The sequence below is a fragment of the Salmo salar genome, chromosome ssa20 (genome assembly GCF_905237065.1).
Source record: "Salmo salar chromosome ssa20, Ssal_v3.1, whole genome shotgun sequence".
Lineage (NCBI taxonomy): Eukaryota > Metazoa > Chordata > Actinopteri > Salmoniformes > Salmonidae > Salmo > Salmo salar.
The window spans coordinates 62,160,487-62,178,861 of record NC_059461.1 but is presented as its reverse complement, the minus strand read 5'-3'; the positions used below and the strand labels follow the sequence as shown (position 1 = coordinate 62,178,861).

General features: G+C 43.0%; 1 protein-coding gene across 1 annotated transcript in view; it reads left to right on the top strand.

Annotated features, from left to right (window-relative positions):
- The first annotated feature begins 929 nt into the window (after positions 1–929).
- The window catches only part of LOC106581038 (trafficking regulator of GLUT4 1-like), a 37,904-nt gene continuing 20,458 nt past the window's right edge, over positions 930–18,375 (top strand). The window contains exon 1 of the mRNA XM_014162711.2: positions 930–2,099. Coding sequence (XP_014018186.1) covers positions 1,683–2,099 — 417 coding nt within the window. The 5' untranslated portion in view covers positions 930–1,682. The remainder of the gene's footprint in view (positions 2,100–18,375) is intronic.

Below are 18,375 nucleotides of genomic sequence, written 5' to 3'. Positions count from 1 at the left end.
CTACAATAATGCAGTACAGTGTACAGTTAGCATGCAGTTTAGCAGTTACATTGGCGGGCCCCGGTGGCAACAAATTTAAATAACCAAAAGCTTACCTTGACCTGGAAGAGTTCCAGTGTTGGATAGCCATAGCCAGCTAGGTAACATAGTATCCCTCTCTGTTTGTGCCAAGTGTTTGAGTAGGCTAAACTAGCTAGCTGCATTCGCTAGCTAAGTAAGTGAAAGTGTAAGTGAAAATACAAAATATAACTAGCTCTCTCTCTCTCTCTCTCTCTTGCTTCAACTGTTCAACACAGTTGACACATTTCAGTTGAATACATTCAGTTGGACAACTGACTAGGTATCCCCCTTTCCCTTATCATTACATGTAGCACTTTACGGCTTTCTATACAGTACATATTATCAATCTAGTCAGAACTTTAAATGCTGTAACCGAAAAAAATGTACCCACTGTTTATAATCAGTCATTCAGAATGTGGATGGAAGCCTAAATTCAAGTTGAACTATAAAGTTTCTATGTCATTATCCACAAATTAAACCAACCCCCTGGTAGGTTATTGATTTGGTATCAATTGACCAGTAGGCTATATCAGGTTCCTGATAAAGGGAGCCTAGTGGAAGAAAGTTAACATTTCTACCACACCCTGTACACATGTTCAACCACGCGTGACCTCGGGACATTGAGCAAATCTACACAATCAAACCTAAGATCATCAATGCTATTTCGACAAATTAGAATAGTAAAAGTGGCCTATATTAGCCTATACTAGAAGAAGCGTTAATACGTCCCACGCGGGGATCAAAGCGCCAGAGAGATTACGCCCTGTCTTTACTGCCCCTGGCGCGCTTCCATAGTGGTGCTGATGTTGGGACCCGCCGAAGGAGAGAAAGAAGGGGGAGGAGAGGAGAGGGGTGGGGAGGGGGCGCCACACTGCTCTGCTACAAGTTCAACCCAGTGGCTCTGTCGCTGCAGCGTGAGAAACAGCCTTGACACACGGCCCGTTGCGGAACAACACACAGGACACAAACTCACTTTCTCTGTTTCTGGGCGTATATTTGAGAGAAAGTCATCTGTTTTCCGTCATTCTTTAAGATTTTGAATGAAAAAGAAAACGTTTATTTACGTGATATATAAAGCTGGTAATAATAGAGCATTGCGGCGGGGTTAAAAAGGCAGGCGACAGGCGCTTGCTTCACTGAGTGATTTGTTCTTTGGCTCTGGCGTTATATATAGAGAGAGGGAGTGCACATTTCAGAGATCGCTTTCTGACAGCGAGTGTGGGTTGAATGAAACTGCGGAATTGAGACGGAAGGCATTATTCTTGATTCTAGATGAAGAATGATACGCAAATCCAACGGGAAAATACCACTAAATGTTTTATCTCTAATTGAAAGGGGTTGATTTATAACGCATGTGGATGACATAGCCTACCTAAATGGTGCATTAGTATACATATTAATTTGCCACGTAATTGGTTAAATTGCGTAATCCTAGTCTTACAGTTTATTGTAACATCGAAAGAAATTGGAGAATGAATCTTGGCACGATTAAAATAAATCAAATGTATCAGGTCAAATAATGGGAATTTAGCATCACTATAACCAGTCTTAGTACTTTACACGATTAGGCATTTATTTTTCCTCTATTGGAAACGAATTTAAATATTTGGAATTTTGAAGAAATGGCAATCAACACAGACACTGAATTCGAGAAATCTAACCTGGGAAAGAGCGGCTGCGCGCCCACCAACGAGTCTCAGGAAACCGAGAAACTTCTCAGCCTCGTAACCACGGAGCCTGCTGGCGGCAACCGTATGAAAATGTCCTCCTCCTTTACCATCAACGTGGGGAGCGAAAATAACCTGGATGCGGACCAGAACGGTCACAGTGTGCCCTTTAGGTCGGGCTCTGCGGGGCACCTGGCCGCTGCCCCCCCCTCCCCGTCCCGGGTCAGTTTGAGTCGCAGTCGCACCTCTTCCATCGGGAACGCCGCGGTCCAAGAGGCGCAAAAGCCCAAAGACTATCTCATACTGGTCATATTGTCCTGCTTCTGCCCTTTCTGGCCCGTCAGCATTGTTGCTTTGGCATATTCAATTATGGTAAGTGGATATCCATCGTCTGTCTAGGAAAGTGGGGTCTAAAAACACCTGTCGTTTCTTGTCAATTCACTGTTAATCATTGTCCATGTTGTATTTATATAGAAAACATTGGGGGATAAGGGAATCATGAGCGCACACGCGATCCAGTGGCGGTTCTAGACCATTTCAACTGGGGGGGGGGGGGGGGGGCTGGGGCCAGTTGTACTGTTAGAGGGGCCAGTTACATTACACTTATTGTTGTCATATCGTTTTCTTCACTGCATTGCAGGCGTTAGCGGGCAAAAGACCATGTTCCGCGTTGCCACTGTCTAATAATGGATGTAAAAAAAGAAAGATAGCAAAAATTAGTTATGTAAAAATTATTTCATACTCCACATTTAGGGGGGCCACAAGGGGGTCCAAAATTGTTGTCACAGGGGCACTGGCCCCCTCCCCCAGAACCGCTAGTGACTCGATTACAGCCCTCCCTGCTGCTTCATTCAGGAAAGATCTGCAGCATAGCTGCACTTCCTGTACAGGGTGCCATGATGTCCCAGCTAGACAATCATATGGCCAGTTTTGGCACATTGATGCAGCCTTTGTTGCAGCAGGTTTATCAATGAGTATGCTGACCAGAATTATATTGTTTTTAAGCAACAGTGTTTCTGGTTTCAACAGTGTTTCTGGTTTCTATGCATAAGGGGGCGATTTACAGGCCATTTACATTAGGAAGTTGCATCCTGCAGTGAAACATCAGAAGCCATTTGCTTTCAATGGAAGAAAAGCGAGATATCGTGACCAGAGTGACTAATCGAAGCTCACCACAGCTTCCAACCCCTACTGGATTGTCTGCCAATGGCTGTTGATACGTAGCACTACCTAGCTTTCTTTCTAGCTTGTTAGCATCCACATGAGGGTGAGGCTAGCGTGAGTGGGTGAATGCTCCTTGTGCAGCGTAAATGGCCAGTTAAGCCCTGACTTGGCAAGTATTGGAAAGATAAAAAAGAGCTCACAGAAAAGTGGTCGTAAAGAAAAAATAGCAATATTCTTACCGCAATTGAAAACCAAGTACAATATATTATGTAGCAACATACCGTACCAGTCAAACGTTTGGACACACCTACTCATTCAAGGGTTTCTCTTTAGTTTTTCTATTTTCTGCATTGTAGAATAATAGTGAAGACATCAGAACTATGAAATAACACATATGGAATCATGTAGTAACCAAAAAAGTGTTAAACCAAATAAAAATATATTTTATATTTGAGATTCTTCAAAGTAGCCACCCTTTGTCTTGATGAGAGCTTTGCACACTCTTGGCATTCTCTCAACCAGCTTCATAAGTTAGTCACCTGGGATGCATTTCAATTAACAGGTGTGCTTTGTTAAAAGTTAATTTGCGTGAATTTCTTTCCTTTGTAATGCATTTGAGCCAATCAGTTGTGTTGTGACAAGGTAGGGGTGGTATTCAGAAGATAGCCCTATTTGGTAAAAGACCAAGTCCATATTATGGCAAGAACAGCTCAAATAAGTAAAGAGAAATGACAGTCCATCATTACTTTAAGAGATAAAGGTCAGTCAATACGGAAAATTTCAAGAATTCTGAAAGTTTCTTCAAGTGCAGTCGCAAAAACCATCAAGTGCTATGATGAAACTGGCTCTCATGAGGATCACCACAGGAAAAGAAGACCCAGAGTTACTTCTGCTGCAGAGGATAAATTCATTACAGTTCAAGTAACAGACACATCTCAACATAAACTGTTCAGAGGAGACTGCGTGAATCAGGCCTTCATGGTCTGCTGCTAAAGGACACCAATAAGAGGAAGAGATTTGCTTGGGCCACAAAAAACGAGCAATGGACATTTTACCGGTGGAAATCTGTCCTTTGGTCTGATGAGTCCAAATATGAGATTCTGAGAGATCACGAAAATAGGCATCACCTGACATATCCATCACCCTCCAATTAATTACATTCCAAAGTGGGTCGCAAATATGACAACTGAGGATTTTTTTTTATATATATATTTTTTACAATTAATGAAATAACACACGGAGAGCGGCTAGGGCTGTTCCAGTGACTGTATTACTGCCACACCAGCAGTCATGACCGCAGTAAAATTCTATGTGTCCGTTGAGTTATGATAATCTCCTCTTAAGCACTCTGCCCCTGTGTTAGTACCCTACTCGCTAATGATTATCAGGTAACTATTGTCTCTTAACCACTCTGACATCAATGCAAGTGCAATCGAAAATCACATCAAATACTTATCATCAAAACAGTACGTGCTTTTAAAACTCACCTCACTGTGATTGATCCATCCCAGTATCACAGGTTATTGTGAAATAAACCCAAATTGCTTATTGGATTTTTTTTGACAGGCACACGAAAAAGTATATTTTTTCACAGTGCATTGCAGTTCATTACCATGCATTACAATCACAGATAAAGACAGTAGGTTACTTAAGACAGAAACGACAGGAAGGAGGTTGGTCGGGGAGGATGGGTGGGCGTCTAACGCAAATGATTAGAGGGAGGTTGGGCGGGGAGGATGGGCAGGTGTATAACGCAAATGATTAGAGGGAGGTTGGTCGGGGAGGATGGGCAGGTGTATAACACAAATAATTAGAGGGAGGTTGGGCGGGGGAGGATGGGCAGGTGTATAACACAAATGATTAGAGGGAGGTTGGTCGGGGAGGATGGGCAGGTGTATAACGCAAATGATTAGAGGGAGGTTGGTCGGGGAGGATGGGCAGGTGTATAACAAATGATTAGAGGGAGGTTGGGCGGGGGGAGGATGGGCAGGTGTATAACACAAATGATTAGAGGGAGGTTGGGCGGGGGGAGGATGGGCAGGTGTATAACACAAATGATTAGAGGGAGGTTGGTCGGGGGGAGGATGGGCGGGGGGAGAATGGGTGGGGGGGGATGGGCAGGTGTAGAACGCGAACGTCTAGCAACCCAAATGTTGTGTGTTCGACTCTCATCATGGATAACGTTAGCATTTTCACAAATTACTTTTGAGCTACTTTGCAACTACTTAGGATGTTAGTTAACCCTTCCCCTAACACTGCAGATTTTGTTGTGAGGATACAGAATCAATAGACCATTTGTTCTGGTATTCCCCTCAGGTGGCCTGTTTCTGGTTTCAGGTTCAGGAATGGCTGAAAATGCATAGCACTGCTTTAAAATGACCCTAGAAATAGTACTGTTAAGAGATCTGGAGAGACCGGGTCAGTCAATTACTAATATACTAATACTCTTAGTAAAAATATTAATCTTCAACTCGCAATCTGTGGATTCTATTCGATTAGATCGATTGAAATTGTACGTTAAACATCACAACATAGTTGAAAGATATGTGTTGTGTAGAAACCCAAAGTGGGTGGCCAGCAGAGATAGATGGGATGGGCTGAGGGAAGCTGAGGGTTGGGATGTGGAATTGGAGACAAGTGGGAGTGGAGTTGCTGTGTGGGAGATAGAATGATGGTCAAAGATAAAAGTATTTTTTTTTAAGTCTAAGTAAAACATAATAAAAAGTACGTTTGAATGACACTGAGGGGCAGTGTTTTTAAATCTAATCACAAGATTTGCCTGAGGCTGATGCCTTGCAAGTGTTTATACACATGCATATACACACACACACACTCTCATTCAAATAAACGCATACAAGAACACACACATATATGTAATAGTGCCAGACATTTTCCAGAGAATACATAGAGCCCCTGATTATCTATTTTATACCATGGCTATAATTGAAAACATTTGCCACTAGAACGTGTTTATTTGCCAGTAGAAATGTGTTCAACATCCACTGAAGTAGCAAGCAAATTTACTAGATAGCTACAGTAGTTGGCATGGTAAACAAACAAACAGACTTTCTAGTTTAGCTAACCAAACCATCAGTCCTAGCTTGCTATTATGGAAATCTAATTCCACAATACCAATACTGTTTTCAATTCGACTTTGCTTTCAAAAGAAATGAAAAAAATTAACTATAGCCATTGAATTCTACAATGCAAATATACCGTGTGTTATGAGGAAATAATGCACGCTCTAGAATGCCCTTCAAACCAAACAGAAAGGAGTATTCAACAATGCCATTGTAAAAGTAAGGGATAAACACAGACACTTTACCTTGGAAATACTGGATGACGCAGCGGCACAAGGCGGAGCCGTGTTCCTTTGCGGAGTTCATTTTTCCAAGGTAATGTACACAACGGAGGCGTTTATCCCGCTTATACCACAGTTGGCAAGGAAAACAATATGAAAGCACATATTTAGCGGTATAAATTATTTTTGTTGTTGTTGATATTCAAATGTTTCATCGTTTCTCATCTTTTGGTTGCTAGAAACGCGACTCATTCGTTCGTTCGCTTAGTTCGATATTTATGGAAACAACCCAGTCGTTCGTTCTTTATGTTCCGTTGCCATGTTCACTGGCAACGTTCTTATCCCTTGCTTTCTAGTTAGCCAGCTAGCTACAGCTAACACAGTTAATTCCTCTGGAGCCAGAATAACTGCGAAGTAGTTGTTTTCTATTGACATTCATTTGCATACATCCATAACAATGAACTGATAATGCCCGTTTATGCCTAGCATAGCTAGAAAAGTTATTGTCGGGACAAAGTTCATTACAAGGAGATCGCACTGAATACCAAACATTAGGCTAGAAGCTAGCTAAATAGTTTGTCGCAAGCAAACCTGCCAAGATGACAACCAAATTCAAAAATATCAGTTGCTGAAAACAGCTGGTCAAACTATAAACGTGGGAGTTTTTTAAATTATAATTATTTCTTTTTTTGATTGTTTTTGATTTTTTTCCCCCTTTTTCGTAGTATCCAATTGGTAGTTACAGTTTTGTTACATCACTGCAACTCCCATATGGACTCGGGAGAGGCGAAGGTCGTGCGTCCTCCGAAACACAACCCAGCCAAGCTGCTTCTTGACACAACGCCCGCTTAACCCGGAAGCCAGCTGCACCAATGTGTCGGAGGAAACACTGTACACCTGGCAACCGTGTCAGCCCGCAATGTGCCCGGTCCGCCACAGGAGTTGCTAGTGTGCGATGGGACAGGAACATCCCTGCCAGCCAAACCCTCCCCTAACCCGGACAACGCTGGGCCAATTGTGCGCCACCCCATGGGTCTCCTGGTCGCGGCCGGTTGCGACAGAGCTTGGACTCAAACCAGAATCTCTAGTGGCACAGCTAGCACTGCGATGCCTTAGACCACTGCGCCACTCGGAAGGCCTATATGTGGGAGGATTTGACATCATAGCACCACTTGCGTCATGACTGCAACACTGTAGTAGGGACCAGAGAAATTTATGTTAATCACTCACCACGTTATGTCATCAGATGCTCCAAAAAAATGTCTCTGCAAAAACAAATCAACGCTAGCAGCTTGTATGCAGCTTGTATGCGTGGAGGCCTGGAGATGCTTAAAGTGTTTATGTTAATTAACGATAAATTACCGTAAGACGAGCAGTCTTTTGCATGACAATAACCGGCTGACAAAATGTCATGACTGCCACAGCCCTAAGAGAGGCCCAGTGTAGGTAGGCTAAGGTGTTAAGCCTCGTGCACACCGGTTGCGTCAAACTGTATGCGTTCTGGCAGAAGTCCATTCATTTCAATGGGAGGCAGTCCTCACTGCTGTGACTCATCTGCCGGAGATACAATGTGTGGCACTGCGTGCAGTGTGTCGCATTCATTGGATTTTTCCAACTTCTGTGCATTGCTTTGCAGTGTGGTATCAGACACGGAAGTAGATAAACCACAGAAGAAATTGCTAATGTGTAGCGTGATTCTTTTTGTTGTGATGCGCCGAATGGATTGTGAATACTACGTCAAATGTACCATACAGCAATATAGTGATGCAACCTGTGTGCACACGGCGTTACAGTCGCCAACCTCTTGTTCTGGTCACAATCAATGCTGTGGTCGCGTGGTCGAAATTGTTTTAGAAAGGGGCACGAGACAGGGATGTCCTCTCTCACCCCTCATGTTTGAACTGGCAGTTGAACCGCTTGCAGAAAGAGTTAGACAAGGCCCAAACCCAACAGGTATCAGTATTGGTAAACATGAATATAAACTAAACTTATTTGCAGATGATCACATGACATACCTGACCAATATTGAAAAATCAATGCCCCCCTCTCTAAAAATACTCTTAAAACCCCAGGAAATAACATATACATGGAAAAATAATAATAATGGCAATAGGAAAAATTACAAAAAGAACTCATGATCTACAGAAATTCTTTAAGTGGACCACAAAAAATATCAAATACTTAGGATGCTTAATAAGTGAGAACAAACAACGAATATGTAAAGATAACTTTATCACATTACTCAACAATATGAATGCAGGTCTAATTAAATGGAACAATCTTCCTATAAATCTTACAGGTAGAAAAAACCTTCAGAATGGCATGGCTTCCAAAGTTTTTATATTTATTCTCGGTAATACCAATTTCCCCACCGAAGACATTATTGAAAAAAGTATACTCAGTCTTAATATACTTGATATAGGCAAATTCAACTCATAGAATAAAACAGAAGGTTTTACATCTTCCTAAGTTTGAGGGTGATTTAATGGAAACTTGGAATTGTATCAACTCGCCACCCAAGACTTTTACTTGTGACATATAGATAATTTTATTGCAGTGGGATAAATCAGGGTCACACAGAGTGATTATTGGTAGTTTTAAACAAATATACTTTGAAAGAAAGTATAAACCTCACACACATGGTTATGGGATTAAAAAAAGAAGACACCTGTACCATGTCAGATATAGATTGATTACATTTTTAGTTTGCATTCCAATATTACACTTTATATACATCACAGAAGACTGAAATATAACAGAACTGTTTGACATAGAAACACTGGATTTTTGTCTGTTAAAAAAAATATATATTTAATAATACTCTTTAATAATTAATGAAGAAATTATGAAAAATATTAATAACATTCCACCCATGAGGCCAAGGAGGGAGCTTTTGGTCATTGACTGCAGGAAAGGGCTACATGCACTAAAGAGGAACAATGGGTACATACTGAAGATGTGCATGCTCATCCCCAGAATCTTTTCACGTGTCTATTTTCAAAGGATAAAGCTAAGAACATGAACAACTTCATAGTTAAGAACATTATAACAATATGGAAGAAAATTTAACTTATTCTACAAGAACCAATATCAAAAAACGACTTAATGGAACAATCCTTGTATAGCTTTTCAGAATTCAGTGATACATTGGTCCACATGGAAAACTAAAGGCATAGAAACTGTAAATGACTTGGTAATAGGACATTTATTTATTTCCAAAAAGCAATTTTGGACTGATCAATGTAGATATGTTCAAGTACATGCAACTTAAACGTTTCATAACACTCAATTTAGTTTTAAAATCTTTTGGACATAAAAGCAATCTTGAGGGAATCCTATTTGAGTCATAAAATAATATTCATATGATAGGTAAGATAGACAAAACCTTGCAGAGAGCCTATCCAACTGACAATCTTTTAGAAAAAAATATAAACTATTGGAACCAAGACTTAAAAAGAACGGATATTGGCACAAGATGGAGGGATTGTTGGAACATAACTAACAAAATTACAGATAACGTAAATGTATGCTAAATCCAGTATAAACGAATGTAACAGTATTGCTTCCGTCCCTCTCCTCGCCTCGAACCAGGGACCCTCTGCACACATCGACGACAGCCACCCTCGAAGCATCGTTACCCATCGCTCCACAAAAGCTGCAGCCCTTACAGAGCAAGGGGAACAACTACTTCAAGGTCTCAGAGCGAGTGACATCACCGATTGAAACACTATTAGCGCACACCCCGCTAACTAGCCAGCCATTTCACATCGGTTACACGAAGGTATAGAATTTATTATACAAGAGACAAAATTCACAAATTCTACAGCACGGCAGAGTCATGTCTTAAGTGTAAAACTAACAATGACTCAATTATCCATGCCTTCTGGAATGCTATAAAGTCCAAAAGTTATGGGCGGAGTTAGAAAGTTGGCTGTCAGAAGCATTACAATGTAAATTTACTTTTAATCCGTCTGTCTGCATATTTCAAGACATGGCATATGAGGGTGCAGCGAGATACCCGATTGGTTGGAAGATACCTTCCTCATCAATCATCTTGATAAAACATATACCTGAAAACTGGAAATCAACCAATCCTCCATTGTTAACACAACAGAAAGGTCAAATGCTTCATTATGTTGAAAGTGCGTGGGCGACAGAGATAAACAAACTGATGCAGTTTGAGGCCATGTGATGGAGAGTGATGTGGGCGCTGGAGATGGGAGTGTGAGCAGGTGTGTCTGGGCAGGTGTGATGTCGTTGATGTTTGTGTGAGTCTGAATGCTGTCGTTTATATGTGTATGTTTTGTATTGTAAAAAAAAAATATATATATATATATATATATATATATATATATATATACACACACAAGTCCTCAACTGGCAGCTTCGGGATGCTGGCCTTCTAGGCAGAGTTCCTCTGTCCAGTGTCTGTGTTCTTTTTTCCATCTTAATCTTTTATTTTTATTGGCCAGTCTGAGATATGGCTTTTTCTTTGCAACTCTGTCTAGAAGGCCAGCATCCCGGAGTCGCCTCTTCACTGTTGACGTTGAGACCGGTGTTTTGCGGGTACTATTTAATGAAGCTGCCAGTTGAGGACTTGTGAGGTGTCTGTTTCTCAAACTAGACACACTAATGTACTTGTCCTCTTGCTCAGTTGTGCACCGGGACCTCCCACTCCTCTCTCTATTCTGGTTAGAGCCAGTTTGCGCTGTTCTGTGAAGGGAGTAGTACACAGCGTTGTATGAGATCTTCAGTTTCTTGGCAATTTCTCACATGGAATAGCCTTCATTTCTCAGAACAAGAATAGATTGACGAGTTTCAGAAGAAACTCTTTATTTCTAGCCATTATGAGCCTGTAATCGAACCCACACACGCTGATGCTCCAGATACTAAACTAGTCTAAAGAAGGCCAGTTTTATTGCTTCTTTAACAGTTTTCGCGTATGTAGATATTCCATAAAGAAATCTGCCATTTCCAGCTACAATAGTCATTTACAACATTAACAATGTCTACACTGTATTTATGATCAAATCAAATGTATTTATGTAGCCCTTCTTAGACCAGCTGATATCTCAAAGTGCTGTACAGAAACCCAGCCTAAAACCCCAAACAGCAAGCAATGCAGGTGTAGAAGCACAGTGGCTAGGAAAAACTCCCTAGAAAGGCCAAAACCTAGGAAGAAACCTAGAGAGGAACCAGGCAGTGAGGGGTGGCCAGTCCTCTTCTGTCTGTTACGGTTGGAGATTATAACAAAACATGGCCAAGATGTTCAAATGTTCATAAATGGTCAAATAATAATAATCACAGTAGTTGTCGAGGGTGCAACAGGTCAGCACCTCAGGAGCAAATGTCAGTTGGCTTTTCATAGCCGATCATTCAGAGTATCTCTGCCGCTCCTGCTGTTTCTAGAGAGTTGAAAACAGCAGGTCTGGGACAGGTAGCACGTCCGGTGAACAGGTCAGGGTTCCATAGCCGCAGGCAGAACAGTTGAAACTGGAGCAGCAGCACGGCCAGGTGGACTGGGGACAGCAAGGAGTCATCATGCCAGGTAGTCCTGAGGCATGGTCCTAGGGCTCAGGTCCTCCAAGAGAGAGAAAGAACGAAAGAGAGAATTAGAGCGAGCATACTTAAATTCACACAGGACACCGGATAAGACAGGAGAAATACTCCAGATATAACAGACTGACCCTAGCCCCCCGACACATAAACTACTGCAGCATAAATACTGGAGGCTGAGACAGGAGGGGTCAGGAGACACTGTGGCCCCATCCAATGATACCCCCGGACAGGGCCAAACAGGCAGGATATAACCCCACCCACTTTGCCAAAGCACAGCCCCCACACCACTAGAGGGATATCTTCAACCACCAACTTACCATCCTGAGACAAGGCCGAGTATAGCCCACAAAGATCTCCGCCACGGCACAACCCAAGGGGGTGCACCAACCCAGACAGGAAGACCACGTCAGTGACTCAACCCACTCAAGTGATGCACCCCTCCTAGGGACGGCATGGAAGAGCAACAGTAAGCCAGTGACTCAGCCCCTGTAATGTCATGTTATCCAAGATGGCGTAGCAGTTCAGACGTCCTTTACCCTCCTCTTGTTGTGTCCCGTGTATATATATATTTACATATTTTTCTTCGCATATCTTTTTTAATTTTTGCTTCTAAAAACTCAACCTCAAAGCACTCTCCTGCAACCCGCCTCACCAATTTAAAAAAAGAAAGTATTATTTACCTCAAATCTGAAATCCACAACAGAAGCTAGCCAGAGGTTAGCCATTTTCACTGGCTAATGTTGGAGTTCAGCTAGCCACGGTTAGCGGTCCTCAGATATCCATTAGCTCGAAAAGCTATCGCCAGTCTTTGTACAGCGCGACTCAGACCAGAGCATACCGGACCTATTCTCTCTCCTTTCCCCGGATTTCTACCGCAGGCTCTGGACATTTACACCTGGATCTTGCAGCTAACTAGCTGCTACATGAGTGACTATTGGCAACGCCGGTCCCGGAATTAACACACATTATTCCGGAGCTAGCCAGCTGAAGAGTTCCGTCAGCCACTCCTGGGCTATTCCTGAGCTAGCCAGCTGAAGTGTCTCCTGGGCTACAATCACCTATCCGGACCCGTTTTACTGCCGATGCGGAGCCCCATCGGGCCTTCACGACTGGACCACTGACGTTATCTGCCCGAGGGAGTTATCCAACTGGCCCCTCCGTCGCGATGTAACCTGATCGCCCATCTGCGGCCCGCTAATCGTTAGCTATCTTATCGGCTACGATCTGAATAGGTCTATCGGACACTTTTCTTGGGCCACTATAACTAACTATTTGGCCAACTTGGACTGGTCCCCCCTTCCACACGGAACCCCACTAATCCACAGACGGAAACACACGAGGTGGCTAAAAACAGACCTCCCTCCATCTTCCACCAGCTTGCTACCTATGGCCCGGCTAGCTGTCTGAATCTCACTGGACCCTTTGATCACTCGGCTAAGCATGCCTCTCCTTAATGGTAATATGCCTTGTCCATTGCTGTTCTGGTTAGTGTTTATTGGCTTATTTCACTGTAGAGCCTCTAGCCCTGCTCATTATACCTTATCCAACCTCTCAGTTCCTCCACCCACACATGCTATGACATCTTCTGGTTTCAATTATGTTTCTAGAGACAATATCTCTCTCATCATCACTAAATGCCTAGGTTTACCTCCTCTGTATTCACATCCCACCATACCTTTGTCTGTACATTATACCTTGAAGCTATTTTATTGCCCCCAGAAACCTGCTCCTTTTTCTCTCTATTCTGGACGTCACAGACGACCAATTCTTATAGCTTTTAGCTGTACCCTCATACTCATTCTTCTCTGCTCCTCTGGGGATGTAGAGGTGAATCCAGGCCCTGCTGCAGTGCCTGGCTCCACTCCTACTCCCCAGGCGCTCTCTTTTGATGACTTCTGTAACCGTAATAGCCTTGGTTTCATGCATGTTAACATTAGAAGCCTCCTCCCTAAGTTTGTTTTATTCACTGCTTTAGCACACTCTGCCAACCCGGATGTCCTAGCTGTGTCTGAATCTTGGCTTAGGAAGTCCACCAAAAACTCTGAAATCTTCATCCCTAACCACAACGTTTTCAGACAAGATAGAACGACCAAAGGGGGCGGTGTTGCAATCTACTGCAGAGATAGCCTGCAGAGTTCTGTCCTACTATCCAGGTCTGTACCCAAACAATTTGAACTTCTACTTTTAAAAATCCACCTCTCTAAAAACAAGTCTCTCACCGTTGCCGCCTGCTATAGACCCCCCTCGGCCCCTAGCTGTGCTCTGGACACCATATGTGAACTGATTGCCCCCCATCTATCTTCAGAGCTCGTGCTACTAGGTGACCTAAACTGGGACATGCTTAACACCCCAGCCATCCTACAATCCAAGCTTGATGCCCTCAATCTCACACAAATTATTAATGAACCCACCAGGTACAACCTCAAAGCCGCAAACACTGGCACCCTCATAGATATCATCCTAACCAACGTGCCCTCTAAATACACCTCTGCTGTTTTCAACCAAGATCTCAGCGATCACTGCCTCATTGCCTGCACCCGTAATGGGTCAGCGGTCAAACGACCTCCACTCATCACTGTCAAACCCTCCCTGAAACATTTTAACGAGCAAGCCTTTCTAATCGACCTGGCCCTGGTATCCTGGAAGGATATTGACCTCATCCCGTCAGTAGAGGATGCCTGGCTATTTTTTTTAAATGCCTTCCTCACCATCTTAAATGAGCATGCCCCATTCAAGAAATTTAGAACCAGGAACAGATATAGCCCTTGGTTCTCCCCAGACCTGACTGCCCTTAACCAACACAAAAGTATCCTGTGGCGTTCTGCATTAGCATCGAACTGCCCCCGCGATATGCAACTTTTCAGGGAAGTTAGAAACCAATACACACAGGCAGTTAGAAACGCCAAGGCTAGCTTTTTCAAACAGAAATTTGCTTCCTGCAACTCAAACTGTAAAAAGTTCTGGGACATTGTAAAGTCCATGGAGAATAAGAACACCTCCTCCCAACTGCCCACTGCACTGAGGATAGGAAACTCTGTCGCCACCGATAAGCCCACTATAATTGAGAATTTCAATAAGCATTTTTCTAAGGCTGGCCATGCTTTCCACCTAACTACCCCTACCGCATTCAACAGCACTGCACCCCCCACAGCTACTCGCCCAAGCCTCCCCCATTTCTCCTTCTCCCAAATCCATTCAGCTGATGTTCTGAAAGAGCTGCAAAATCTGGACCCCTACAAATCAGCTGGGCTTGACAATCTGGACCCTTTCTTTCTAAAATGATCTGCCGAAATTATTGCAACCCCTATTACTAGCCTGTTCAACTTCTCTTTCGTGTCATCTGAGATTCCCATAGATTGGAAAGCAGCTGCTGTCATCCCCCTCTTCAAAGGAGGTGACACTCTTGACCCAAATTGCTACAGACCTATATCCATCCTACCCTGCCTTTCTAAGGTCTTCGAAAGCCAAGTCAACAAACAGATTACCGACCATTTCGAATCCCACCGCACCCTCTCCGCTATGCAATCTGGTTTCAGAGCTGGTCATGGGTGCACCTCAGCCACGCTCAAGGTCCTAAACGACATCGTAACCGCCATCGATAAGAAACAATACTGTGCTGCAGTATTCATTGACCTGGCCAAAGTTTTTGACTCTGTTAATCACTACATCCTCATCGGCAGACTCAGTAGCCTTGGTTTCTCAAACGATTGCGTCGCCTGGTTCACCAACTACTTCTCTGATAGAGTTCAGTGTCTCTATGGGGTACCACAGGGTTCAACTCTTGGGCCAACTCTTTTCTCTGTATACATCAATGATGTCGCTCTTGCTCCTGGTGAATCTCTGATCCACCTCTACGCAGACGACACCATTCTGTATACTTCTGGCCCTTCTTTGGACACTGTGTTAACAACCCTCCAGACGAGCTTCAATGCCATACAACTCTCCTTCCGTGGTCTCCAACTGCTCCTAAATACAAGTAAAACTAAATGCATGCTCTTCAACCGATCGCTGCCTGCACCTGCCCGCCTGTCCAGCATCACTTCTCTGGACGGTTCTGACTTAGAATTTGTGGACAACTACAAATACCTAGGTGTCTGGTTAGACTGTAAACTCTCCTTCCAGACTCACATCAATCATCTCCAATCCAAAGTTAAATCTAGAATTGGCTTCCTATTTCGCAACAAAGCATCCTTCACTCATGCTGCCAAACTTACCCTCGTAAAACTGACCATCCTACCAATCCTCGACTTCGGCGATGTCATTTACAAAATAGCCTCCAATACCCTACTCAACAAGCTGGATGCAGTCTATCACAGTGCCATCCGTTTTGTCACCAAAGCCCCATATACTACCCACCACTGCGACCTGTACGCTCTCGTTGGCTGGCCTTCGCTTCATAATCGTCGCCAAACACATTGGCTCCAGGTCATCTACAAGACCCTGCTAGGTAAAGTCCCCCCTTATCTCTGCTCACTGGTCACCATAGCAGCACCCACCTGTAGCACTCGCTCCAGCAGGTATATCTCTCTGGTCACCCCTAAAGCCAACTCCTCCTTTGGTCGTCTCTCCTTCCAGTTCTCTGCTGCCAATGACTGGAGCGAACTACAAAAATCTCTGAAACTGGAAACACTTATCTCCCTCACTAGCTTTAAGCACCAGCTATCAGAGCAGCTCCCAGATCACTGCACCTGTACATACCCCATCTATAATTTAGCCCAAACTACTACCTCTTCCCCTACTGTATTTATTTATTTTATTTATTTTGCTCCATTGCACCATATTATTTATATTTTAACTTTGAACTTTCTTCAAATAACAAATCTACCATTCCAGTGTTTTACTTGCTATACTTTATTTACTCTGCCACCATGGCCTTTTTTGCCTTTACCTCCCTTATCTCACATCATTTGCTCACATTGTATATAGTCTTATTTTTTCTAATGTATCATTGATTGTATGTTGTTTTACTCCATGTGTAACTCTGTGTTTTTGTATGTTGTTGAACTGCTTTGCTTTATCTTGGCCAGGTCGCAATTGTAAATGAGAACTTGTTCTCAACTTGCCTACCTGGTTAAATAAAGGTGAAAAAAATTAATAAAAATTTAAAATAGGATTAGGGACAGAGAATCCCAGTGGAGAGAGGGGAAGAGCCAGCAAGGGTGGTTCGTTGCTCCAGTGCCTTTCCGTTCACCTTCACACTCCTGGGCCAGACTACACTCAATCATAGGACCTACTGAAGAGATGAGTCTTCAATAAGGACTTAAAGGTTGAGACCGAGTCTGCGTCTCTCACATGGGTAGGCAGACCATTCCATAAAAATGGAGCTCTATAGGAGAAAGCCCTGCCTCCAGCTGTTTGCTTAGAAATTCTAGGGAGAATTAGGAGGCCTGCGTCTTGTGACCGTAGCGTACGTGTAGGTATGTATGGCAGGACCAAATCGGAAAGATAGGTAGGAGCAAGCCCATGTAATGCTTTGTAGGTTAGCAGTAAAACCTTGAAATCAGCCCTTGCCTTAACAGGAAGCAAGTGTAGGGAGACTGGAGTAATATGATAACATTTTGGGGTTATTGTCAGGATTCTAGCAGCTGTATTTAGCACTAACTGAAGTTTATTTAGTGCTTTTCCCGGGTAGCCGGAAAGTAGAGCATTGCAGTAGTCTAACCTAGAAGTAACAAAAGCATGGATACATTTTTCTGCATCATTTTTGGACAGAAAATTTCATATTTTTGAAATGTTACGTAGATGGAAAAAAGCTGTCCTTGAAACAGTCTTGATATGTTCGTCAAAAGAGAGATCAGGATCCAGAGTAATGCCGAGGTACTTCAGTTTTATTTGAGATGACTGTACTACCATCAAGATTAATTGTCAGATTCAACAGAAGATCTCTTTGTTTTATTAATTTGATGTTGTTTTAATGGACAAAAAATGTGCTTTTCTTTAAAAAACAAGGACATTTCTAAGTGACCCCAAACTTTTGAACGGTAGTGGATATCTTACTGCAAAAAAAGAGAACTGAAATGGGTTGTTGAATCAAGATGAGGCTTACAGCAACACTTAATAACTACAACATCAGAGATTCAGGCAAGATGTTACAGCTTTTGGGCGTGGCAACATAGGCTACAGTAGAAACTACAAAGGATACGTTTCTTTCTTTCTCACCTCAGGACTCAGGAGAAAGACACTGTCCTATTTCCACTTGAAGTGATGGTTGGATAGGTCGGATAAATGCAGCGCCTATCAGTGACATCTTTATATCCAGCCATGGTCATCTGACATCTGCTGGACCGAGAGAATTGGCCTATAATGGGAAGATGTACAATGTGGTTCCTACAGCTCACCGAATAAGGGTTACAGCAATGTGTATGTGCTCATATCCTTACAGTAGCTGTTTCTTATCAGTGGTACGTGTTGGTGGTGCTTTATGTGAATGTCTACATTTGAATGTTAGTGCATGTGTGTATCTCCATGTATGCTATATAAAACATATTTTGAAGAACAAAGCCTGTACATCATGTATAGTGGACGTGTGTGATGGTGGGTTCATGTCTATCTCCCTCTCAATGCCGGTCCTACCACCAAGGGGAGACAGCTGCTTGTAGTCAGGTATGTATTGTCATCCTGTAC